Source organism: Anser cygnoides, chromosome 7, assembly GCF_040182565.1.
Source record: "Anser cygnoides isolate HZ-2024a breed goose chromosome 7, Taihu_goose_T2T_genome, whole genome shotgun sequence".
Lineage (NCBI taxonomy): Eukaryota > Metazoa > Chordata > Aves > Anseriformes > Anatidae > Anser > Anser cygnoides.
The window spans coordinates 6,442,048-6,466,924 of record NC_089879.1 but is presented as its reverse complement, the minus strand read 5'-3'; the positions used below and the strand labels follow the sequence as shown (position 1 = coordinate 6,466,924).

At 43.9% G+C, this 24,877-nt stretch overlaps 2 protein-coding genes and 1 non-coding gene across 3 annotated transcripts in view; 1 reads left to right on the top strand and 2 right to left on the bottom strand.

Annotated features, from left to right (window-relative positions):
- The first annotated feature begins 68 nt into the window (after positions 1 to 68).
- On the top strand, positions 69 to 8,859 carry NANOS1 (nanos C2HC-type zinc finger 1). The gene is made up of 2 exons (XM_048059705.2): positions 69 to 2,942; positions 6,801 to 8,859. Exon 1 carries the CDS (start codon positions 160 to 162, stop codon positions 919 to 921), a length of 762 nt encoding a protein of 253 aa, XP_047915662.2. The 5' UTR covers positions 69 to 159; the 3' UTR covers positions 922 to 2,942; positions 6,801 to 8,859.
- EIF3A (eukaryotic translation initiation factor 3 subunit A) overlaps positions 5,681 to 24,877 on the bottom strand; it is a 33,045-nt gene continuing 13,848 nt past the window's right edge. Inside the window, exons 9-22 of the mRNA XM_048059391.2 lie at positions 24,719 to 24,817; positions 24,031 to 24,147; positions 23,525 to 23,710; positions 20,507 to 20,854; positions 19,873 to 19,977; positions 18,899 to 19,012; positions 18,503 to 18,625; positions 17,433 to 17,586; positions 16,250 to 16,434; positions 14,567 to 14,658; positions 10,448 to 11,244; positions 8,906 to 9,080; positions 8,316 to 8,485; positions 5,681 to 6,957 (exon numbers count right to left, since the gene is read on the bottom strand). Of these exons, the coding sequence (XP_047915348.2) occupies positions 6,716 to 6,957; positions 8,316 to 8,485; positions 8,906 to 9,080; positions 10,448 to 11,244; positions 14,567 to 14,658; positions 16,250 to 16,434; positions 17,433 to 17,586; positions 18,503 to 18,625; positions 18,899 to 19,012; positions 19,873 to 19,977; positions 20,507 to 20,854; positions 23,525 to 23,710; positions 24,031 to 24,147; positions 24,719 to 24,817 (2,907 nt within the window). The 3' untranslated portion in view covers positions 5,681 to 6,715. The remainder of the gene's footprint in view (positions 6,958 to 8,315; positions 8,486 to 8,905; positions 9,081 to 10,447; positions 11,245 to 14,566; positions 14,659 to 16,249; positions 16,435 to 17,432; positions 17,587 to 18,502; positions 18,626 to 18,898; positions 19,013 to 19,872; positions 19,978 to 20,506; positions 20,855 to 23,524; positions 23,711 to 24,030; positions 24,148 to 24,718; positions 24,818 to 24,877) is intronic.
- LOC125182301 (small nucleolar RNA SNORA19) lies at positions 24,233 to 24,365 on the bottom strand. The gene has a single exon (XR_007161758.1). It is a non-coding gene; the product is annotated as a small nucleolar RNA SNORA19 (small nucleolar RNA).

The following is a 24,877-nucleotide window of genomic DNA, read 5'->3' as shown; positions in this document are numbered from 1 at the left end:
GCGCGCCCCCCTCGCGCCCCCGCCGCCCCTATTTAAGAGGCGTCGCGCGGCCGCGCGCTCCCAGAGGAGGAGGCGGCGGCGGCGGGCGCGGAGCTGCGGCGGGGCAGGGGCCGCGGGGGCGGGCGGGAGGCGGCCTCGGCGGCGCCCTCCCCGTGCCACATGGAGGCGTTTCCCGGCGGCGCGCTGGAGCAGCACCGGCACCTCCCGGCCGTGGAGCGCCTGCCGGGTTCCCGCTACGGCGGCCGGAGCCACAGCGCCTGCGGGAACGTGTTCAACTCGTGGAACGACTACCTGGGGCTGGCCACGCTCATCACTAAGGCCGTGCGGCCCGGCAAGGGCTTCGCTGCCGAGCCCCCCGCCGTGGTGGTGGCGGCGCCGGCCGAGGAGGAGGAGGAGGAAGAGGAGGAGGAAGAGGAGGCGGCGGGGCCGTACTTCGAGGGCGCGCTGGACCTGCACGACCTGGAGCTGTGCGGCCACCACCACCACGGCGAGGGGCTGCTGGAGGAGCGCTTCGCCGACCTCAGCCCCTTCCCGGGCCGCGGCGGCCCCGCCGCGGTGCTGCTGGAGTGCCCCGGGGCGGAGGGGGCCCGGGCCGGCTCGCCCCGCGCCTGGGGCGGCGTGGTGGTGGCGGCGGGGCGGCTGCCGGCACACCCGCGGGCCGCCGGGCGGCTGCTGAAGCCCGAGCTGCAGGTGTGCGTCTTCTGCAGGAACAACAAGGAGGCGGTGGCCCTCTACACCACGCACATCCTCAAGGGACCCGACGGCCGCGTCCTGTGCCCGGTGCTGCGGCGCTACACCTGCCCCCTGTGCGGGGCCAGCGGGGACAATGCCCACACCATCAAGTACTGCCCGCTGTCCAAAATGCAGGCGGCCAAGCAGCTGCGGCACGCCCGGGCGGCGCTGGGCAGGAAGGGCCGCTAGGCTGCGGGGCGGCGGGCGGCTCCAGCGCGGCGTGGGCGCCCCGCTTCGGCTCCGTGGGAGCCGCGACGGAGGGCTGCGGGTGGTCGGGGAGAAAGCAGCGTGCCCTGCCAGGTGTGAGGAGGGGGAGGCTGGGGAGGGGGGCGGCCCGGCTCCTCTGCCCGCTGTGGGGTTCCCTCTCCTGCTGCCCGCATCGCCCCGGGTGGGGAAGCGGCCGCCAGCACCCTCCTTGCCCCCCTGCGCCCGGTTGCTGCTCCTGCAGGGTGCCCATCGGCAGCGCTGGGCTTCATCAGGGTCCAGCCCCCAGCTTGTCGGGTCTTTAAGTAGCTGAGCTGTTTTCCTTCACCCATCCTAAAGCCGGGAGGGAAGTTGCGATCGAACCCGTGCTCGGTTACAGGTGCGGCGGGCAGCACCTCCTCCCCTCCATCCCAGCGCCCTGCCGGGGGCAGTGCCCCGCGGCCACCCGTGACCGTGGGCAGCTCCGGCCTCGGGTCCCCGTGCCCAGCGTGCAGCTTTAGCGAGGGTCTGGGAGGAGGAGGCAGCAAAGTGCTTGCTTGGAAAGGTGACGACTGTGGGCAGAGGCACGAAGTGAGCCCTCTGTAGCGGAGGGAGGCAGTAGGCATGGCAGGAAACGGGCTCTGCTGCGGCTGGTGTTCGTGACAGGATGGCAGCGGCTCTCGAAGGGACCTGGACAAAGCTGAGCGCTGTGGCAGAGCTGTAGAAGGGGAGGGTCTTACGTTTTTTAAGATGAGAGGGAATGTGGCTTTAACTCATTGCAAAGTGGGAGGGATCTACCCATGTGGTTAACAAATACCCTTTAGCTAGAGTATACAAAAGGTAAGACGTGAGTTCTTGGTGCTGAGCGCTGCTACAGGGCCGTGTCGCTTCCAGCCCTCAGGAGATCGGGACCTGCTTTTAGTGCGAGGCAGAGGCAGGAGGAGGAGCAGCAGCGGGCTTGTAGTTCGCTTGGGGGTCCTCTGGACACGAGGGGCTCTGCTGTAGTTGGCTGTACCTAGGGAGTCACCTGGAAGCTGAGAAAGGCGATGGGTCCTAGCAGAAAGGGGAGCTTGGAGAGTGAGAGGCAACTGTCATTTGGGTGAATTCCTCTTGAAAAGCTGCCCAGCAGGGTGGGAGAATGCGTGCTGGGGAGAGGATGGTCGGGAGTGGAGTCGGAGCGTGCAGGAGGGGCTGGGAGGGGGCCCGAGAGGCGTTACTCGCGCAGCTGCAACTGTGAGGAGGGAGGGAAGGGTTTGCTATGGAAGTGGTCTCTCAAAAATCTTCGTCGGACGGCTCCAAAGATAGCAGGAGGTTTAATTATCAGCTGCAAAGGGACTTGCATGAAATAACACTTCACTGTGGCGACAGCTCGCGGTATGGCAGCTGCCTTCCCATTGTGCGAGGTCTCAGCTGCGCACCGTCTCTCATTCGGGGGGCTTGCACTACAGGCTCTTGTAAGCTGGTAGAATTTAGGTATGTTTGATTTTGTGATGTCTGTTCCACATATGTTTAATCTGTATCCACCACAGATTGGAATTGAGCTCAAGTGTAATGCTATGGGAAGAATTCTGTTTTGTATTTTTGTTAGCTTCTTGTGGAAATTTTGAAGATGAGTATATGCGTTTTAATCCAGTTGACTGTTTACGGACATAAAAGCAAGAAAGACCTAAGAAAAGCGCTCTCAGGTGTTTTCTGAGGGGGCTCTGTGGGAGGTCAGCAACACTCTGCGTGCCTTCCCTGGCCTATAGGGTAAGCTACCCCGTAGCGACTGTCCTATCGCAATGCCTGGGAGTTTGCCAAGCCACCAGAACGTCACCCAGCCTCGGATGGCGGCGCTGGCCTCGTGCAGCGCCTGCTCCTTCCCTCTGCCTGTGTCAGAAGAAAGCCGCTCTTGTGTCAGCGGCTTCTGCTGCCTACGACTCCGAGTCTCCTCGTGCTCCCCGGCGCGGGCGGGCCCGCTGTGGAAAGGCCGGGAGCTGCCTGTGGCAGGCCTCCTGGTGCTGGGCATGGGATCCAGGCCCTGGCAGGTAAGGCAGCAGAGCAGTCGCTTGGAAAGACCAGCTGGGGTGGGAGGGGAAAGGCAGCGTGCTCCGGAGGGGAGGTAACAGCACTCAGGCTGGGCAAAAAGCTGACAGCAAGGTTCCAAAGTTACGTGGTCATCCAGCCGGAGCCTGCTCTTCAGGCTGAGTTGCCCTTTAAAGCTTTACGAGCCTGTGTCTTAGAAAGATTGAACTTCTCAGGAGTTGTTTTTTTTAAAATAAATTTCTGGAGCTATTTCCTGTGCCCCAGCACACTTCGCAACACAGAGTGAGCAGAAACATGCCTCTTTGTTGTCACTCTTAATTACGGAAGATACTGCTTATGTATAGTTTTGATTCCTTAAATTACTGGAAACAATTTAGGTTAGTAACTTAAATCCTAGGAACAGCATACAGCTTAATCTAAAAGCAGCCTGGGTTGGAAGCTACTTTATGCTCCACAGAAGAGATCTAAGAAAATCCCGATGCTACTGTCACCCTGCAGGCATCTGCACATCAGAGTTATGGCTGCTGGCTTAACCCAAATTCTTATCCTCAGAGAATCGCTTTGTTCCAGGGAAATACTCCAAATCCTGTAAGTGATGGAACCTTTTCCATGGTGATACTCTGGTGAAAGCACAGAGTACCAGGCAGCCTGTAATCGCCCTCAGCTGCTATGAGCCTGGGCAAAAAGCAGGCTTGTTGTAAGGCAGTGCTGCCTTCAGGTGTGTGGATGGTTCGGTGCAGCTGCAGTCAGGTGAGCGCGCACAGCTTTAGTGAAAGCCCTGTGTGGGCAGGGTGGCTCTGGCTTGCTGCTGACCAGAGCTCTGATGGCTATAATTTCTTTACTTCCCTTAGGCATGCCAGCTTGGCCCACCAAATATATAGATAAATACAGATTGGAGGTAGTCTGCTAACAGTTATGAGGGGAAAAATAATTGTCTAATACACCTGAAGAGCAGTGTGCTAAATCTGCAAATGCACAGGCAGAAAAACCAGTGCGTTGTCCTCTGGGTGGGCCAGCGGTGGAAAACTAACAAAGCTTAGCTTACCTTGCAGCAAGGGACTTCTGGATTAGCAAGAAACAGAAGGGCTTGCACAATCTCCATCCTGCCGCAACTAAATGCGTTGACTTGCTAAGAGCAGGAGCGGTAAACGTGCACAGCCTTTTGGTTAGAGCTGGTCTGGTCATGGCAAACTTTTGCCACAGTAGTTGGTGTTCTGAAATGATCAAGCAGTAAAACAAATACACGGGCATGTCTGCGTAGCTCATCTTGCAGATCTGCTCTTGAGCTGCCCGGTCTTGCCAACACACACCTAAAATTCTTACATGCTCAAGTAAGTTAAGAACAGATCCTGGAAGAGTTTTTTCTGGTGCAATGACCGTTAACTACATAACTAATTCTGGCTGTTGGGATACAATTACAAATATACAACTGGAGATGGAACCACTCTTTATAACTCCCTGATGACTGGAGATAAATGTTGCATCCATGTTCAAAAAAGGCCAAAGGGACCATCTGAGATGCTGTCGGCCAGATGACAGGGCTTCAGTTCTTTGGAAAACTCCCGGAAGAAGTTATCTCAGAGCTGCTTTTTTGGCTGTGTGAAGGAGGAAGTGACTGGGAGCAGGCAGCATGGACTTCACCTGATGCCCAACTTGGCTGCTTTCTGCAGTAAAACATCTGGTTTTGTGGACGAGGGGAAGAGCAACAGATGTTATCTGGGCTGGCTTAGCAAGGTTTTAATCGCTCCCACCTGATGCTCCGGTACCTGAGTTAGGGTGTTCCAGGTTTGGGCTCCTCTGGCAGGCTGAGAGCTGTGCCCCTCTACTCAGCACACCTCAGCCTGATCGCTGCATCCAGCTTGTGTGCACATGTAAGGGAGATGCAGCCAAACCAGAGCAACTACAGCAAAGGGCAACAAGGCCAGCAGGGGCTGGAGCTGTGGGAAGGGGGCTTGGCCAGCCTGGAGAAGGGAATGTTTGGGGAAAAGGGATGTTTGAAAGTTTTGGGAAGGGAAAGAACAGAAAAACCACCATACCTACAAGGAAGTTATAAAATCAGGCTTTTCACTGCAGTGCAGGGGCAGGAAGATGAAAGGCATCAGGTAGAAGCTGGACAGAAAGAAAAAAAAAGCTTTCTGACAGGCATTAGAACAGGTTGCCCTGAAAGGTCGTGCAGTCTCCATCCTCTATCCTGGGAGCTTTTCAGGACTGGCCTGGGTGAACATGGCTCTTGTAATGCAGGCTGACTTCACAGCAAGAGGATGGCCTCGAGCCCTCCTGGTGTCCCTTTGAACAGTTGTCATTCTGTGATTCTTGACACAAGTACAGCAACAGGTAGCTCAACAGCAGCCCTGGGACCCACGAACTGCATGAGGCACACACAAAAAATATTGTTTAGAAAATCTCATGGCTCTGAGAGAATCCTGGCAGTCAGCAAAGCCCTGAAGTGACAGGCTGCAGTGGCACAAACAGCTGGCCCTCACATTAGATGAGTATGAGAGCAAATTTATCCTGAGCAGTGAATAGGAGCTGGAAAGCTCAGAAAAGGACAAGAAGAAAAACATAACTTTTGTTCACACATACTACAATTAAACAAGGTTTAACTCAGGAAGAAACTAGCCCAGGGCTCCTCACTTTCTCCTTCGGACAGTACAAAAGTAGATATGCATACAAAAAAAAACTGCTGTTTGGCATTATAATACAGCATGGGAAGTTACTAAAAAGTCAAGACACTGTAGAAGCTAATTCCATAAGTTGTTTATTTATCATCGAAGAAACACACAGCAGCAAGTTCTGTGCCGGCCTCAGTATGACCAGATAGTAACTGTTGATCTGCATCCCAAAATTGAAGTCAACACAGCCATTACTACAAATCACTTTTTTTTTTTAAAAGGGAAAGAATTTACCCTGAAGACAAAGAATTGGGGAAAAATTCAACAACTTCTCCAAAACCACACATTTTAAATATGACAATATTTATAAATCCTTGAAAGGCATGAGTTATCCAGTAATGGAAAAGCAGTTGTGCTATTGGCAACAGAAAATACATCGCAATATGCTTACCAAAACACTTAAATCGTAGAAGCTTTAAGTTCTGTGGTTGTACACTGCAGCAGTATACGGTACTGGAACAATGACTGCAACGTGGCGTCATGTAATGTATTCAAGTAAATCTACAGAAAATATCCCAGTGTAGCTAATGCTCATAATGTTTATTGTATTTAATTCCAATTTAAACATACTGAATTTAGGTAATAAAGTGTGACTCTCAAACTGCCTGCCCTCAAAGATCCCTATTGTAAAAAGAGGGGGGTTGTATCCCCCCCTTGTTTTTTTTCTAATTATGGCAAATAGCTCTGCTTTTTCAGCAATTGCACTGTGTGAACAGAGGTGTTTTTATATGCATGTTCGGTGACGATAATACCCCATGCCGAATTAAGAAAGACTAAAAATAAAAAGGTCAGCTTGTTTTGGTGCAAGATAGAAGCAGTACTCAAGACAGCTGTTGGGCTTGCTTCTTTTTATTTTAGCAACAAATGATCCATGAAATAAGCATCATTTGAAATTTCAAAAACTGGCATTCGATTTCCAACCTTCTGCTGTGAGTTTTGTGCATGATCAATCTATATGAGTAAGTAATTCAAGCTCATGCTTTCATGTTACCTCAAAACATTTGTTAAAGAATTCCAATTCAGAATGTTTATAAGCACAAATATAATCTGTGGATTCAATCAAATCAAAGCTAAAACATTGGTTAAACTGTTTTGATATCCACTTAACGTCGTACAGTGGTCCACCCTTCTTCATCTGTCTCATTTTTAGTACGACGAACAGGCTCACGCTCCTTTTCTGTTTTCCAGGAGCCCTTCTCCTTCTCCCCATCTCTTTCTCGATCTTTTGATGCTGCTGGGGGAGCAGCAGCTGGAGGAGCAGCAGGAGCAGGAGCTGATCGCCGAACTGCTTCACGTTCTTCTCCACGTTCTTCTCTCCTATCATCAGCACGCCGCCATGAGCTTGCTGCAAGTACAAGAGACAATAAAACAACCTTTGTCACATTCAACCAGCAGCCTGCAAGAGTCTAAACAAACAAGCCTAGCACTGACAGTCAGATTTACTGATTCTCAATCTTGCCAAGAGCTAATATGAAGATGACAGCCAAATGCACAACTTAATTTTATAGTGAAGTAACAGCCAGGAACTACTCAAGCCTCTTTCCAGATTCAGGATTGCTGTGAGCAACTGAAGCGTCATCTTTAAAACGCTAACTGCAATAAGAATGTTCTATTGATGGACATGGTTTTATAATGTAAAAATACATCCTTATATTATCAGAATTAAAAGCACAAAAGCATCTCCTTAGAAATGACTGAACCCTGCAAACAGAAAATTCCTGACTGAAAACAGTTGTGGAAATCTTTAGGTGTTCGATGTCTCAGAAGACAGCACCTTGCTGTTCCGCCTACTGAAATCAGAGGTAGATACGACACTGGATTACACAACCCCACTGACGATGGCCTTCAGCGTTCTTCACTACATGAAGAATTCTTCATTTCCACCAAAAGGAGTTTAAAAATTCTAACCCAGCTATGTGTGAACAAAGCTGTCAATACCAAACCAGACAGTCAAACAACGAAACAGTTCCTGATATATTTTTTAAAAGAAGTATCTCCACCCTGAGAGCCCTCAGCCCTTCCACCAGCTAGCAGTCCTGTAGGACATGTTGTGTTCCAGTTTGCTCTCTGAGATCAGCTGCGTGACAGTGCCCACGTCCGGGGAGCACCAACACTCAGGGCGGAAACCAAACGAGCTTCTGAACAGGACAAGTCCAGCACTGGAGGATGTGGTATCTCAGGCTAAACGTCTTTGCTGTTACTTTTTTTTTTCCAGGCAGCAGCAAAGTATAAATGAACGTACATAATTAAACCTGGTTAATGTACATAAATAAAATAGGTTATACATCAAAAATAAATATCATTAATGGTGTGAAACCCGTAAGGCCTTATTTGCAAATATTTTCCTCAGTTTTGAGAAAGGAGCCAGAAACATTTTCTGGGACATCTGTCTTGATAGTTAAACTACAAGAATTTAATTCACCCCTAACATAACGCGACTCTGCTAACTGCAAACTTAGAACCTTCTTATCCTTCTACTGAGATGTGAACTGCTACTATGATAGCAAAGAGCAGGAAGTAAGAAACTTTAAGATTCACAGAAAAGTTCTCAATACACTAAAGCTTCTTTCCATTACTTTTTATGTAAAGAGAGCTTAAGTGGCTGAAAACAAAACTTACTCCCATTTTACCACGTCCTAGCACTGCCAGAGTAACGTGAAGGACCTGTAATAAAACGCGAGCCTTTAGGAACGATAAACTTACGTTCTTCGCGGTCAGATCTAAGTGGTGGTCCTCTTCTGGGGGGTAGATCTCTGTCATCAGCACGGCGATCTCGCATGTCACGACCACCCCTGTCCCATTCTTCACGACGACTTGAATCCCTCCAGCTAGAGGTTTCCTCAGCTGGTCCTCTTCTCCAACCAGCGTCATCCCTGTTGCCATTCAAAACGTAAGACTAACTGTTAACAGTTTACCTTTGCTGCAGAAAGAAGCGATAATAAATCGCAACACATTTTCAGGCCTAGGGGGTCTCTATTTAATATACCAACTTCCAAAATCTTTTCTCTTTTTCTGGAGCCTAACGTGAAATTGTCTTAATGTACAAAGTGAAAAAATATTTGAAAGCAGTGAAACATTTGGGATTCATTCTGTGAACAGGTAGCATCTTAAGAACCAACCAAAAGACCCCAGAATGCCACTATCCATTTATTGCCTTAACGCACTTCATTTCATACGACCTAGCCACTGCTCCTCTCACTAGGTGATGGCCCATTATTTCTTAAACAGCAAGGCACTTTTTTTTTTTTTTTTAAAAACAGAAACATTCAAATGTTTAAACAAAGGAGTCAAACCTGGGACGCCTGAAACGATCGTCTCGATCAAAATCCCTCTCTCTGTCGAATTCACGGTCCTTCTCGTTTTCATCGCGGTCCTTGTCTCTGTCCCACTCGCGGTCTCCAGGGGGCCTGGAGTCTCGGGGAGGCCCCCAGCTGTCCTCACGAGCCTTTTCGCGCTCTCTCCATCCCCCTGTAAGCAACAGCCAGAGGAATTTGTGACTGACTGACCTCTGGCCCCTGCCTATAGGCAAAGAACCATTTCCTTCCCACACAGAAGCTGCTGATTCAAGTTTTGATCACCTGAGCATCCTACTCAAGATGCTTGTCAGAAGTGTGCGCTTCTGAGTGGGAAGCACTGACAAAGCAGCGTAGAAACTGCTTAAATTAAAGACACTAATAAATACCTCACACCAGGACTGCCTGTGTCAGTTTAACACAGAGCTGAATACGCCCTGTGTTTTCTGGCTGAAAAATGCCATCACCTCAAAGGTCCTGCGCAAAGCAAGTAGAGGAAGGAGGAAATAGGGTGGTTCGGACTGCAGACTCCTTCTTGAAAACCCACAGCTGAGATGATCTTAGGCAAACAAATCTGTAAGAACTTACTGCTTTTTAAAGCGCTCCTTTAAAAGGACTGTCATTCACTACGAACCTACACAGTGCACCCTGAAATATCGTTCAGTTATTCATGAATGAGAGTTCTTTATTACACAGCCTTCTTTTAAAAAATGGGAAGAAGGAGAAAGCTATTGGAGTGCAAATATCATGACTTACGCTAATTTTGCTACTAGCTTGAATTACAGAATTAATGCCTGCCATAGAGAGTTGATGTGGCAGCTGTAAATATTTAAGTCTGAATAAAAAGAACCAGAAAATCAATCACAATCACATTCAGCTATCATCAACAGCTTTGAACAGAATCAGGAAGGAGGTGTAGCAGTCACCACCCGCAAGACTTCGGACTAGAAATAAATGATCCAAGAGGAGGGCAGTAGGGTAATGCAGGTCAGAAGGGGCCTCAGAAGGTCAGCTAGTCTGAACTGCTACTCAGAGCGGGATTTTCAAAAAGGGAAAAAAAAGGGGTTTTCAAAAAAGAAAAAAAAAAAGGAATGGTAGGAACAGGAATAGTTTTGTACACTAAAAAATAACAACCTTATCAAAACCAGACCCACCTGAATGATGCATCAAAACCCTTCCTAGCAGGTTACTTTCAGCCAGGGTAGGGAAAGAGACGAAGGTGTGCTCACCTAGTGATAACGTTTCTCTCCCAAAGCATTAAACTTGTGTATTTTGTTTTTGCATACGGCAAATACCAGCATTACTATGTGACCTTAAGATATCTTCAAGGCGAGCAATAAACGCTGCTGCATTTTGCTGTGTGTGCTTTGTTTGTTTGCTTAATTCAGCCAAACAAAAAGGATTAATTACACCAAGTAACAGAGCGTTCATGTTAGTGCAATTACTGAAGACATTCTCAGAGATGGTTCTCCTCTGACACCCCCGTTATCGGCTGGGTTAACGCGTGCTTTGGAGGAAAGATGATCGATTAGGCTATTTTACCTGGTTTCCCAAATGGCCTCCAGGGACCCGGCCTGGAATCTTCACTGCTGCGCCACGGCCCCCGGTCATCATCTCTCCTGGAGAGCCTGTCGTCGTCTGCGCTGCGCCACGGCCCCCTGTCATCATCCAGCCCGCGCCTGGGACCTCTGTCATCATCCAGCCCGCGCCTGGGACCCCGGTCGTCGTCCGCAGCCCGCCAGCTGCCCCTGTCGTCGTCCAGCCCACGCCTGGGCGGCCTGTCGTCATCCAGCACCCTCCTGGGCGGCCTGTCGTCGTCCAGCCCGCGCCTGGGTCCTCTGTCGTCGTCTGTGGCACGCCAGCTGCCCCTGTCGTCATCCAGGCCACGCCGGGGCGGCCTGTCATCATCCAGAGCGCGTCGCGGCGGCCTGTCGTCGTCCAGAGCACGCCGGGGAGGCCTGTCGTCGTCCATTCCGCGCCTGGGACCCCTGTCGTCATCTGCAGCCCGCCAGCTCCCTCTGTCATCATCCAAAGCACGTCTGGGCGGCCTGTCATCATCCAGAGCACGCCTGGGGGGCCTGTCCTCATCCAGAGCACGCCTGGGGGGCCTGTCCTCATCCAGAGCACGCCTGGGGGGCCTGTCCTCATCCCCCTCGCGCCGAGGTGGCCTCTCTTCATCCCCTTCACGCCGCGGTGGCCTGTCCTCGCTCGGTTCCACCGAAGGACGGTCCTTGTCTTCTGCAGCGCCTCGCCGGGGCAGATCGTCCCCTCGTCGGGGCAGGTCATCCCCCCGCCGGAAAGGTCTGTCATCATCTCTTGCTTCTCCTCGACGCCAATCTCTACAAAACCACAAGGAATAAGCAAGTAGAAAGTGACATCTAGAAGATGTTTTTAAGTTTTGGAAGAGTAAGGGAGGATACAACTACTGCTGTGAGATAAAAACAAGACAGTATTAATTTCCATTTAGACTCAAATTGGTTAATTTTCTCCTCTAAAAAATCTGCAGATTATTTTGAAGTAACAGATATGTAGAGAAATGTTTATAAAGTTCATATGAACAAATATTTAATTCATTCATACCTAGGTTCTGTTTCAGGGTCTTAATTTACAAGAAAAAACGATTTTAAAATCCTATGACTTTTAACTATTACTAATTTTCACTCAGAGGCTCGTGAGGCCCAGGCCCAGGCTGCCCAGAGAAGCTGTGGATGCCCCATCCCTGGAAGTGCTCAAGGCCAGGCTGGATGGGGCTTTGGGCAACCTGGGCTGTGGGAGGTGTCCCTGCCATGACAGGGGGTTGGAACTGGGTGGGCTTTAAGGTCCCCGTCAACCCAAACCATTCTATATTTCTCTGATAATCTCATTTTTAAACTATTATTTGCAGATGGAATGACTCCTCTGTTTTTAGATTTTTCCCCTCATGACAGTTTTGGAGTTCATATATCAGATTCTATCCTTTCCTGCTTGGAACTTTCACAACTCCCACTTGAAAAGTTTACTGAAACCGAGCCAAACAGCATCGGATAAGCAAAATACAGAACGTGTGAAACCTGCCTGCACGATACTCCGTAGGAGACATCTCAGAGAAACAACCACCCAGGGGTGCTTTAATATAAAGAACATAACGGAACGGTACTGGTAGCAACGCCATCTAGTTCCTACCATATAACCCGTGTTTCAGCAGCCTCTAGAAGTGCAATATGCAGAGATCTTCCAGAGCTGGGGGCATGCTGACGGCTTTTCCAAATTGGACAGAAACATACTGGGAACATTCACACCAGAGTGTCTACCGCTGTTACAGGTTTCTAACTTTTTTTTGTTGCTTCTCTTAACTCAGCCACAAATAGCAGAGGCATGAGGTCAACTCTCCTTTTCTATTTTCTTTGGCTTAATACTGCTATCAGCAAATGCTTACGTGCTTCTAGACGAGAAGTAACTCTAATGAGCTGTGCTGAGGTCTGGCAGCCCGCAGCACTGCCCTGCCCCTCTCAGTGACTTCGTTAGTTCTAGCTATGCTAGATCTACGTTAGCTGCCAGTTCACTGTTCCAACAAATGCCCAGTTCCTCAGAGCACTGCAAGGATTTTCTGTGATCTAGAGAGAAAACAAGAGGTACCACCATAACATGACTTTTTCTGCTAAAACAACCAGATTTTAGTTAACTCCTACATAGTACTTTAACTCCTACATAGGAAGCGTTAACATCATCTTTCCCGACTGCAATATTAGTAATATTTTTATATTGGCAATGACTTCCTTCTCTCCCTTACAAAACTTCGTATCTACCACAGCAAGATCAATAGCTTTATTTCCCTCTCTTGCTTCTTACAGCTAACTACCGTTCTTGCACACTGAAGGATCCAAGTCACTACTTCCAGTCCAGTTGTGAAAAAGCCAGTGCTGTCCAAGAGACAGACAGCATTATATATCACAACAAAGCCGCCAGCTGTCTGAGACAGCCCGTCCTTGCTGACCTCTTCTGTGTTTCTGTCATTTGGTTTTGCTTGTAACTGGAGTCATGGTTTGGAAAAGACTGAGAGCACTGAAACGTGCCGATCACCTGGAATGCGGTGCTCTGGGGATGGCTGCACAGGACAGCTGGCTGCTCCACGACTGCCAGGACCTGCGTGCTAGTTTTGCAGACAACTTTTAGCTGCAAATTAAATCTCATTCCCTGTCCTCTATGCCTCTGCCTTTTTTCCTTTTAGGGCTAAACTCCAACTGAAATTCTATGAGGGGCTTCTAAAGAATGCAGAATTACACCCTTCTGCAGTTGTGCCTGAGCATCGTCATTTATTTTTGTTAGCTTTCTAAGCTGGGAAAAAGGAAATAACTGAGAAAGGTTCCATTTTACTTAAAATTCCATAGAGATGATTTAAATTCTTTTCAGTATTTTAGTGAAAGGCAAAAGGAAATCCATAGTATGCCTAATTTTTCCTCCTCAGCAGCCACTCGGCTCAATTTGGGCGGAAGCTGAGTAATAACAAAGATAACACTTCTTCAGAAAAACTTGAATATATGATTGTAAAGTGAATGCGTCACCAGCATCGTTCTGTTGTGAAAAAAATGTATCACACTGAAGCATATAAACAGATGCATTACAAGTAGTTAAACGCTTCACCTGGGAGTTTCATCCCATTTTTGATTCTGTGATTGGAGAAAAAGGGAACTGCTACCAAGAAGGGCAGCACAGCTTTTAAAGAAAGAACGAAACACTATTTTGTTTATCAAAAGATCATACTTTTCCAATATGTTAAAATAAATTACTAGAGAGGGATACAGTAAATTGGTTTCCTTCCACTGCAGTCAGAGTAAGCTGTAAGGATTGAAACTGCTGCACTGGAAATTAAGGTTAGACACTTATAAATATCTAATCTGTAAGGCTAATTAAGCAATAAAACATACTGCCAATCAGAGCAAGCAGTGGTATTTTCATCAGCACAGGCTTTTAAAAACAGTTGTTTGTGCATAAACTATTTCTGATGATGCACAATTCATCCTGTTGTGGAGCAGAAGGATGAACAAATTTTAAAGACCTTTTCTACTAAAACCATATAAACAGTCTTTGTTATCACTGAATATATCCAAAACACCTAAAAAGCATAGATGTGAACAAGCACCTAAAAAAAGGTGCAAAGTACTTTCAAAATATTCTTTCTTCAGAAAACCTTCCTTCTCTGTTCAACAGTCTTTCAGAACTTAGTTTCAGTTTATGGCCCACATTTTTTGCTCTGTGAGCCATTCTGGGACTTGAATGGCTTTCAAGACACTGAATTTTGACTTTTACCTTTCTTAAATATTATTCTCAGCTTTCTAAATGGAAAATCTCAAACAGTTCCATCATCCAGGAACTCTGTTTGTTATCTTTCCTAGATCTGCACTTATACAACTGACACCAATGTCTGAGCGGGACGCAACCTTTTAAATTAAAAAAGAAACCAAGTAAGCAAGTTTATCAGATGCAGGCGGCCTTCAGCCAGCCTCCATGTGTCTAACCTAAGTAAAAGAGCAACGTTATCTGAATCAGTTCCAAGATAGAATCTCCCATTTTGAGATTCTAACAAAGCAATCAGAGGGTAACTTGCAGAAATGTAAAGGCATTCAGTTAGTGCAGCGTTAGTAAACCAAAGGGAGCCCCCAACATACTGAGCCCAGTAATTACCTTTCCACTGGAGCTCGTCGCCATTCGGATTCTGTCTCACCACCTCTTCTCCAGGAGCTTTCAGACTCCCCTCTATCACCCCAACGAGATTCCTGTATATATCAGAGAAAATTAGGAACATCCTTTTGTATACGTTAGAATAAAGATTTTCAGCATATAAGTTACACTGTTCAGAGCAAGCTGTGCCATTAAAAACTCAGTTGTTACACTGTAGAGAATACTGAAGTACCAGGAGGTTGAGTAACTGAAGTATGGTCTTAACCAACTATGTTGTTTATGGATGTTTTAAAACATGATCCCTTTGTGCCACACATTTTACTAACAGTAGGATGCACGTGAAGTTAATACACTCAAATGTTTATGAACAAGCTTATGAATGACAGCTTCAGTGAGCCATAGCTAACAGCTGATGACACAAAGACGTAACAGTTTCACTTTCCTGCTGGGTAACAGCAGTAGAAATTATTTTTAAAAAAATCCTTGTTTTGTGCTTTCTAATCACATCAGAAAATGTGACTGAATAAACTGTAAGCTCTATGCAGCAGAGACCATTTTATTCTGGGTTTATATAGCACTGAACATGGGACCTCAAGGCATTCACACAAATGCTTAGATACAAGGCAGAGCAATAATTTTATTTATTTTTTAAATAAAGGTAGAGCACCTCTGCCCATTGCTGGACAAAGAGAATCAATTTAAATTATTTCTTACGGAGATATTTATTCCTAAATTCCACCCTAAGCAGCAAATCAGGTAAACCACACAAACTAACATTTCAAATAATCACACATTTAAAATGGGGTAGTCCAGTTTGCTACTGCTCTTTGAAAAATGTTTTAATTTGACAAAGTTTATGGTTCAATATGGGGAGATACACAAGTAGGGCAAGATCTCGCATTCACTACTCTTTGTGTATATCTAAATGTTTTTGATAATCTTCTTCTGTAAATGATCCCAACAAACACGGGCAACCAAAGAATTCCAGAACTGCAAGTGGCATTTTTCAAGTGGTACAGAGATCTCTCTCAGAACTTAAGTCAGCTTTTCCATATAGTCAAGTGCCCATGGCTAAGAATACCTCTTCTGTGGAAAAATACCAGTGATAATACAGTCTATCAGATAAACAATCACCAAAACAATTTCTACAAGCTCTGATTGCTTGTTTTCACAGTGCTATCCAATGAGGCATTCATTGAACAAGGACAATGGCTATGGTGGGTGAAATTTAAAACTAGCTCTCTTATTGATAACGATCAAAAAAGCGGGAGTTTAGAAGGCTTGCAGTACTCAGTTCCATTTCTAAAATCATTAAAGATGATCTGCAAAATAACTTTCTCTTTGTCTCCCATTGGACTGGGATAATGACATTCCCAAATACTTATACTTGTAAAAGGGAAGTCACACCTTTTTTTTTTTTTAATTTTATTGCATAATTCTTTATTCATTCATCAGGTCTTTATTCTTTAGTTTTTGAACAACCTGGTGATTTGGTAGTATCTTTGCTTTACTTTATTACAGATTACAGATACCAATAAGGAGCTGAAAGGGACACTAATAATTTAAATATTAGTCACTTGTGCCACAACTTTTTTTTAACCTCTTATTTTTGTGTTGCCAATTTTTTCCAAATAATCTACAGAAAAAAGAGCAGTCAAGAAAACACACTTGCATGTATTTACCTACCTTTCTTGAAAATGGGTCATCCAGACCTCTTCGTTCTTCTTCTCGACGACGCTCTCTTTCTTCTATCTCCATTTCTCTTTGACGTTTCTTCTTTTCTAGTTCTTCCAGTTTTTTGACACGTTCTTGGTATTCACGCTGTTCCTGCTCACGTTTCTCCCGCTCTATGCGTTCCTTCTCCTCACGCTCTGCAGAGTTGGAAGAATAAGAAGAATGTATTAGGAATTACATTACTTTGCTATATCCAAAGAAAGGTTACAAAATACAATCCCTTCCATTTCCTTTTAAAAATAAAAATCCAAGTAAGCATTACACAAGACATGTTTAACCACAATCTATTTTCTGGAAGTATCCTAACTCCAAGGCAATAGGAAAAGAACCCTTGATATATTCATGACCCTGACACCTTGAACAATAGCTGCTAGCTAGGACAGTAAGAAAAACATTCCAATACCCACGTGTTACTTACTTACACAAACAGACCACAAAAATGCCACCTAAAGTATCAGTAACTACATCAAGTATGGTAGGGGATCTCTTTCTTAGAAGAGGGCAAACAAAAAGTCAGCTAGTATGATCATAAGATTGATATCCAGGACCTCTGGATTTTTTTATTCATTTTAAAATATTGTGTGATCATGAACTCAAACACACACTGAAAAAATCGTAATTGCAATCCAAGTTACAAGTAGGACAGAAATTTACTTCAGGTTACTTATCACCTCTTCTGAAAGCTTTGAAATTGGCTACCAGAGAACACTGTTCACAAAACAATTTGCATGAGTTGTTTGCAAGTCTTGGGTTCTTGATCTGCCGCCAATATTCCCCTTCTAATCTTTCAGATGTAGACAAAGAAGGGGTCAGAACACAAGTTAAATGAGTAAAATCAAAGATTCAATTTTTCATTAGCCTCCCTTTTACTTTATCTCCTCCTTTATTCATGTCTGAGGGAACGTGAGGGCAGGAAGCACTCATTTGCTTTCGTTTTTCCTTTCCCCTGTAATGCTCTGCCTTCATCTCTATGCTGTACAAGCGTGCATTCAGAAGGTGTACTGGGTAAAATGCAAAGGTAAAATAACTAACAGCAACTAACGGAGCCTTTACCACTGACTGAAGATTAGAAGACTTCCTCCAATACTGTGGAAACAGGGAAATCAGAAAGGAAAATAATATCCTCAAATCATACCTTTAAGCAGTTGTTCTTCTCGTAACCTTTGCTCTTCTTCCTCCTTTTCTCTGTAATAAGTGATGCGTCTTTCTTCTTTACGTTGTTTCTTGCGTTCCTCCAAACGATTACGCCTCTCTTCTGCTAGCCTTTCCTGGAACTGTTTGAGTTTATCCTGAAATACAGAAAACACACTTGAAACCACCAGAACTGTAATGTTTAAGAGGTGGACAATTATACAGATTGTTAAATAAAGTTGTAGAGAAAAATAAACTAACCGCAATGTATTTCTGTTTACCATTTTAAGCTTCTTCTGCAGCAAATTTGGTATAAGGGAATATACTCCTACTTATAAGACAGAGCACGTACAACTTCAGTCCTGTGTTTGCATTTTTAAGGAAAGTAAATACATTACCTGGTTACTGACCTCAATAAGTTACCTATACCTATAGCAGAGAACCATATACAGTTACTTATACACAGATTTTTTTTTTCCCCAACCAGTTTTGACTGCAACATAGCCAAATAATCAAAGCTACCGGTCTCAGAAAACAGACTTTTCAAAAAGCAGAGCAAGAAACAAAGGCCTTGTTCTTTCCCTACCCTCTTGGTCTAATTTATTAAATTTAGCAAACATAAAATGTAATTTGAAGTACCAAATACTTGGACTATCAAAAAAACTTTCAAATTCAAAGAAAAAGGTAAAAATGAGGCAAGTATTTCTATGTATTTCTCAGCTTCTATATTATTTTAAGTATGCCATAACCACAGTAAGTCCAAGTACTTCTAGAGATACAGCTGGCTGCTCATATGGTACCCGATAATCTCTTACTAATTGCATTTTAAAAAAAATGCTTTTAGGTATTCATTTTCCACATAAGCTGTTTCAGAAGTTGCCATAAATTGTAAGTAGTAATACCTCGGAATGGGTGCAAGAATATAGATATTTTAGTCAAAGCAGTAAGTTATTTTATAATTCTGAGCCATTGTAGATTCTAATTTGTTTGTAATTTTCATGAAGAATCACTGGGTCACAAGTTGAGTTCCTAAATTTGGAGGAACATTTGATTACAATACCATTTACCACATACCTCATAAACTGTTCGTCGCGAGGCTTTGAGCCTGGCTTCAAATAAATCTCTATCCTCCAACATCCTTGAGAGTCTGTTCTTATGCTCAAGGGCTTTCTCACGCTCCAACTGCAAAGTGGTGATCTAAAAATAGATAAGAAAAAGTTATATAGTAAGATTTTACTTCAGATATTTGCATTCAGTCTACCTCAGTCACTTCTCAAATTATCTTTTCCTCTTTTAGACCCAAGCCAAAAGAGGCTGCTGCCCACTGGCACAATACAATTGGAAAACTAAGAATTTTTCATACCAACTTTTTCCCTTCTTGTCTTGGGTTGAGCCAGGAAAAAGACAGCGCCAAACTGCCATTTTTTATTCACAGCTAACAGATTTTATCACCTGAATAAGAATTCTTACCCTTTCCTCTTCCTGTTGCTCCCACAGCTCCATATCACGTACTCTCTGTTCCTCATAGGCAGTCTTTATTAAAGGAATTTCTTCTAAGCGCTTTGCCCGTTCAAAATAGTCGATCTAAATAAAGATAGCATACCTTTAGAATGTCATAATGCAAAGAAACGTGGAACACAATCGTCAACATCTCCTAAAAAACAGTATCTGGAAAGTTCTCCAATATATCTTTGTTACGTAACCACACTGGACCAGCTCAAAGCCGCATCTAACTAAACACCTGGCTTGAGCACTGGCAATTACGCACATTCCTAGGAAAGGATGTAGTAGACGCAGGCATATGTACCATACTCCTCCTAGTCTAGTCTCAGCATCACCAATTTTCAGCTCCCCCTCACAACAAATTAACTAGCATCACATTCACGACTTTCTAGCATCAAGTCAGTTTCCCGTGAACTGAATTACCAACAGTGTGGCATAACCTCTGGTTCTTTCTTGAAAAGATGTGGAAGCCCTGGGTTAGTTTCACCTCGCACAGGCTGTATGTTTTTCATTTACTCTGGCAGGACATTCCTCACACTTACAATTACACAAGTTACAGGCAGATCCTCTTCTGCAAGCTAGGACTCTATCAAGGGATTTTCCTCTGCTTCAGTAAGGAATAATACAATTAATTAATTTAGCTCCTGTAGTGGCCTCACCTTCTCCTGGCATTTCATCTTCTCTGAAGACTTTCCAATTACAAGTTCTCCCAAATACGACCCAGTTCACACACGACTTAAGGGCCCAGTTTCAAATCAACTCCAATAAATATAACAAATTTGTGCATCAATCCTAAAAACTCGGTTGGTTTGTAACGCGCTTACTTTTTAGCTTTGTACATTTAAAAAATGGTATTCAAAATGTTAATACATACACACACGAGTTCGCAACCACTCACTAAAATGTTGCATACACAGCTTTGTACCCTTAGTAGTTTATACCTTTTTCTCCTGATTCTTCAGACGTTCCTGGAGTTCCTTCTTTTCTTTCTCCAGCTGTTCAACTTGTTTAGCCATAATGAAGTCAGGATCCAATTCTTCAAGATCCTACAGCCAAGTTATCAATACAAAATAAACATTTTTTGTCACAAATGCAGTTTTAGTTATTTACTTAAGCCTCTGCAGATTTCCCTGTAACTTTAAAAAAAATGCATCAGAAGCATTCTCAGTCTCTTTTCCTCTCTTCTGGGTAACTTTTATTTCATTTTTAAAGCTCTGTAAAGCATTTGTATCCTGATTTTTAATTGAGACACGGTCCAGATACAACAAAATAGGACCTGAAGGTCTCTTTCATATATCAGATATTGTTTCACCAACAAGGAGGGGGAGAGGGAAGGAGGAATAAAAAACAGCTGGATTTCATTCCTCCAGGTAAAATAAATTCCATCCAAATTCAGTATTAAGGCTCAACTTACATTACTGAGCAACTTAAACATTTAAGTGCCAAACTGGCATTCTGAATTCTAGGTGACTGTAAGACCAATTACAGTATTAAACTACTAAAAACCATGAAATTCAATCAGCCTAGGAAAAAAAAGACAAAAATTACTCAATACTTCAATAATAAGTTGCCTACCTCAATATCAATATCTTTAAATGCTTTGGCTCCCAGTTCAGTCTTCTTAATCTGCTCCAAGCGCTCCCGAACAGTCTTCTTTTTGATTTGTTCATGTTCTTGCAGGATACGTTCCTTTTCTCTCTCCTTTGCCTCCTGGCGCAGTCTCTCTTCCTCAGCTTTCCGGACTTTTTGTAATTCTGCTTCACGCTGTTCCAGTTCTTCTTTTTCGCGCTGAATGTTTAAACTTTCAAGACGCTCTTTTCTTTCCTCTATAGTTTGACGACGTGCAAGAATGCGCTGATGCTCCTTCCTCGAATTCTTTAAGAAGGCAGTGACTGCCAGCTGATGCTGTTCTTCCTTCTCTTGCTGAATTTAAATTATGAATAAGACAGTGATGAATGTAGCATCTCTTTAAAAAGGCAGAAAGCATAGCAAATGCTTCTCAAAGAAATCTCAAAATTTATTTTATTCCCCAAACTTGCCAACTGCATGGAAATGCAACTGTAATGGCAAATCTACTCACTCCTCCACATGGCATACAAGGTAGCGTCAACTCAACAGACCCACGTGCAAATGGAGTCAAAAGCTGTCTGTATCAGACAGTGTCCTGCAGTACCTATTTTAGGTGTGTTATTTTCACACTTTGTTCAGAAATACTGCACATATACATGCTAGTGATAGGTAAGACTCACTACCTGAAAGAGATGGGGGGAACCCATCTGGTTTCTCTCTACACAGAGCACTACATGTAGCGTATTTCATAGAATCTGTGGAAGAGACCCTTCACATCATCAACCACCACAAACTCCTGTGTTGTTAATGTGCTTAGGTTTTGTTTTAGAGCCATTTTAATTAAGTTATGAAAAGCACTTGATTGCATATAGACCATTCTTTAAGCTTCCTTCTGCCCACCCCACAATTCTGCTCCAAAGCTGTCTACTCGCTCTTTGTAGAGATTCACGCCCTGCACGTGACGAGCTCTAACTGCGCTGGCTGAGGGTGCTGCCCATTTTAACCACACCAGCAAGCACCAAACACTGCAGCCTAATCAGCTCACAGCAAGCACTCAGTCCTGCTGTTCGTGAAATGTGAGTTAGCTCAGAGGTATTTTTAGTAGTCTGCCCCTTCCAGGGCATGAAACAATAACGCTGGAACATCCCCACTTTGTTGCAGATCTACAAGCACTTAAAGACAAATGAGGGTGCCAGAAACATGAAAATAAAAAGCTTCAGATGAAATTAATGACTTCGTAAATTGTGATAAATTTGACAGAAAATTAGGAGTTTTTATCCACTTGAAGAGTCACGTTTTTATCTGAATAGTGGAGAATAGATATCCATTTGTTCTAAAACTTCTCCAATCCCATAGATCAATATTAAATATTAGTAATTATGCTAGCGCTATCAAGCACATTATCAAGTTTGTCTTATTCGACTAATCATACTGACATGTCAGGTAGAAGACCACCTGTCATTTCTATCTATTAAAGATAAAATATGCTTTATTTGTATTTTATTTAAGCCTACAATTCGTATGAATAAAACTCTTTTTAGGGGAAAACCTACATGAAATATTCTGATCTTAAACACTACAAAACAACTACCAAACGTTCAAGCTAACGCAAGCAAGCTAGTATTTGGTGTCTTGATACAGTCCTACTTTGTGTGCTGGTATTTTAGGAATATAACTTACTATTTCCAACTTGGACAGAGCATCCAATATGGACATCTTGCTGTCAGCCTTTTTTCTGATAAGGAAAAATTGTTTTCTGTATTTGCTAAACAATCTTTCGTTCATAAGCATGTAGCAAAGGAAAGAAATTACCCCTGCTCTTTTAAGAGAAGTGAAGGTTTAAACTTGCCACAACCCAAGCACGCTGGCAATCCCAGCGTGACTCAGACCTCGCTCCTACAGGGCTCTGTAGAACCTGAAATGTGAGCTGAGCTCATCAGTGAGTCCGACCTTGAGTCCAACAGCCCCAGTGAGAGGGAAAGACAAGACAGTTCTTCAGTTGTGGGATCTTTGGTTCGTGTTTTTAGATTCCACTATGAAATCACATTACAGGTTTCTTAAAACATCAATTTCTCCAGAAAGAAAAAAAGGCAGCAGAGCAGCAGGCTCTAGATTTTCAAAAAACGCATGCAAAATTTTAAACAAGCCTTAGCTCTGCAGACCCAGCTATGGCTAAGTTATTACATGGTATATTCTAAACTTGATATGCAAAAAACAGCAATTTAAATTCATGCCTCTTGTGTACTTTTTGACATTATTTTAGTTATGACCAAATACTAACTAGCTGGGTGCATTTAGGAATCATTCTTTGCTCTTCAGAAGCATAAAAACACTTATAGAATAAAAAAAGTCGATAAAAATGAAGAGACATCTAACATGAGAGAGCACATTCATGAAAATAAGTTATTAAAAAGTGTCAAGTTCTTAGCTTACATTTCTACCTAATGCACAATGTATTAAATGGAGCTCATTATTGACAAACTGCGTCAGAGATCATTATCACAATGCTCTGAAAGGGGAGCAGCACACTTCTGAAAATAAGCAAAACATACCGAAGCACCAACCTGTCTACTCAGATCCTTGCAGCGTCCCATTAAATTAATCATTAGATAGCTCAGTGCCTTTCCTATGTCAAGGAAAGGCAAACCAAGCAACTTCTTGGTGTAATATTCAAGTATGATCTCACAACTTCAAAACAAATATATCTTGCTACAGCAGAAAGCTTATTAGAACAGTCATGCAACAGATGCAGAAGGATATCTGGTCATTAACAAAAATGAATTAATGCTACGCTGCATTTGTATATATTAACACCTCAAGGAGAAAGTATTTGTTCTGAAGAGAGGGGACACCAGTAACAATATCATTACCACTGCACAGAAAGCAGATTACTGGAATTAGCAGCAGATCACACAAGCCAAAACTAATAAAAGGCTGCGTAAGGGCAACTGGCACACATCACACAACACACTTGGGGGAATGTCAGGATTCGTCAATGTTTTCAGAAGATTTAGGATTACTCACCAGCAAGTGAGGAGGCTTAATGACTGCAAGAGCCTTAGCCAGAGCTGAGGACATCGCAGTCAATTGATTTCTAATTTGCTCAGAAGGCATGCTTTGTAGCTGAGGGCCCAGTGGAGCATCTTCTCTAGTACAGTAATTCAAATCCGAGCCAAAACTCAATGTCCGGGTAGTATGGTCGAGGCGAACCTTTGCAAAAAAAAAAAAAAAGCGTGAAAAATAAAATAGGACTATTATTTATTGCTTTTAAATGCATTCTCTCTTGCTCTGCCTATGACCAATGGAGGTCAACAAAGCAGAAATTAATTTAAAAAACATTTCTCAAACTAAGGGAAATGCCAAATTAGTAGAAGAAAAATAGCACTGAATAAAATTTTGCTTAATTTCCATGTTTTGTTTTTTAAAAATCACTATCTTCCTTGTGTTCAATGTCTACCAGCTAGTTTTCATCCAACATAATACCCATGAATCCACACACCACTTCACAGAAGTACTCTGACAGCGCTTACCTGCAAGTCACAATGTCTGGCTGCATCGACAATACTACGTTCCAGCTGGAAAGCATCAACAAAAGGAACCAGGGTAGCCAGACGAGAAAATTCAATGCTTTGATAAATCTGGGCCACCTATATATGAAAAGAAACATTAGGATTTTCTTTCAGTACTGTATTCAAATGTAACCTAAGATTAAAAGCCATTCCCGCATGGCTTCTTTGTATAAAGGAGACTGGCAGCAGTAGCTACACACAGCTATGCTGCTAATTAGCCTTTACGGATTTCTTTAGCACACCAGAAATAACACTGCTCATCACTTATAAGGAAAGCAGGTCAATGAAATGTGCATTTCAGAGAACACCTAGACAAAAAAAGAAACGCACCCAAACCTTATTCCAAAAAGCTTTAAGACACAACAAATTACCTTAAATAAAACTTCATAGATCTGTCACGAAGAAAATCTAGGCAAAAGACTGCGTCACTGTATTCAACCACTATTACGTACAGTTACTTTGGCTGTACCTAAATGAAGTACAAACCTGAAGATATGGGTTATATACTGGAAAAGGTATTTAGAAATATTAATGGTCTTCTAGTTGACAGAAGCAATTTAGTTCAGCATGGAAGTTTCCAGTTCAGTGTTCTTCCAAAGCGTTTTCTAACTCGCGCACACTTAGGAACGTACATTTTCCTGATTCATACCTGTTGCAGAAGGCGAAGAATGGTATTGTTCTGCAGGTGAGGAACATACAGCTGCAGTTCAGGTTCCTTTTCAGCTTGGTCTTTCACCCAGTTCAGAACCTATCAAAATTCTAAAAAGTTACTTAATCTGCACCAACACTTAAAACTTCAGCATCAAAA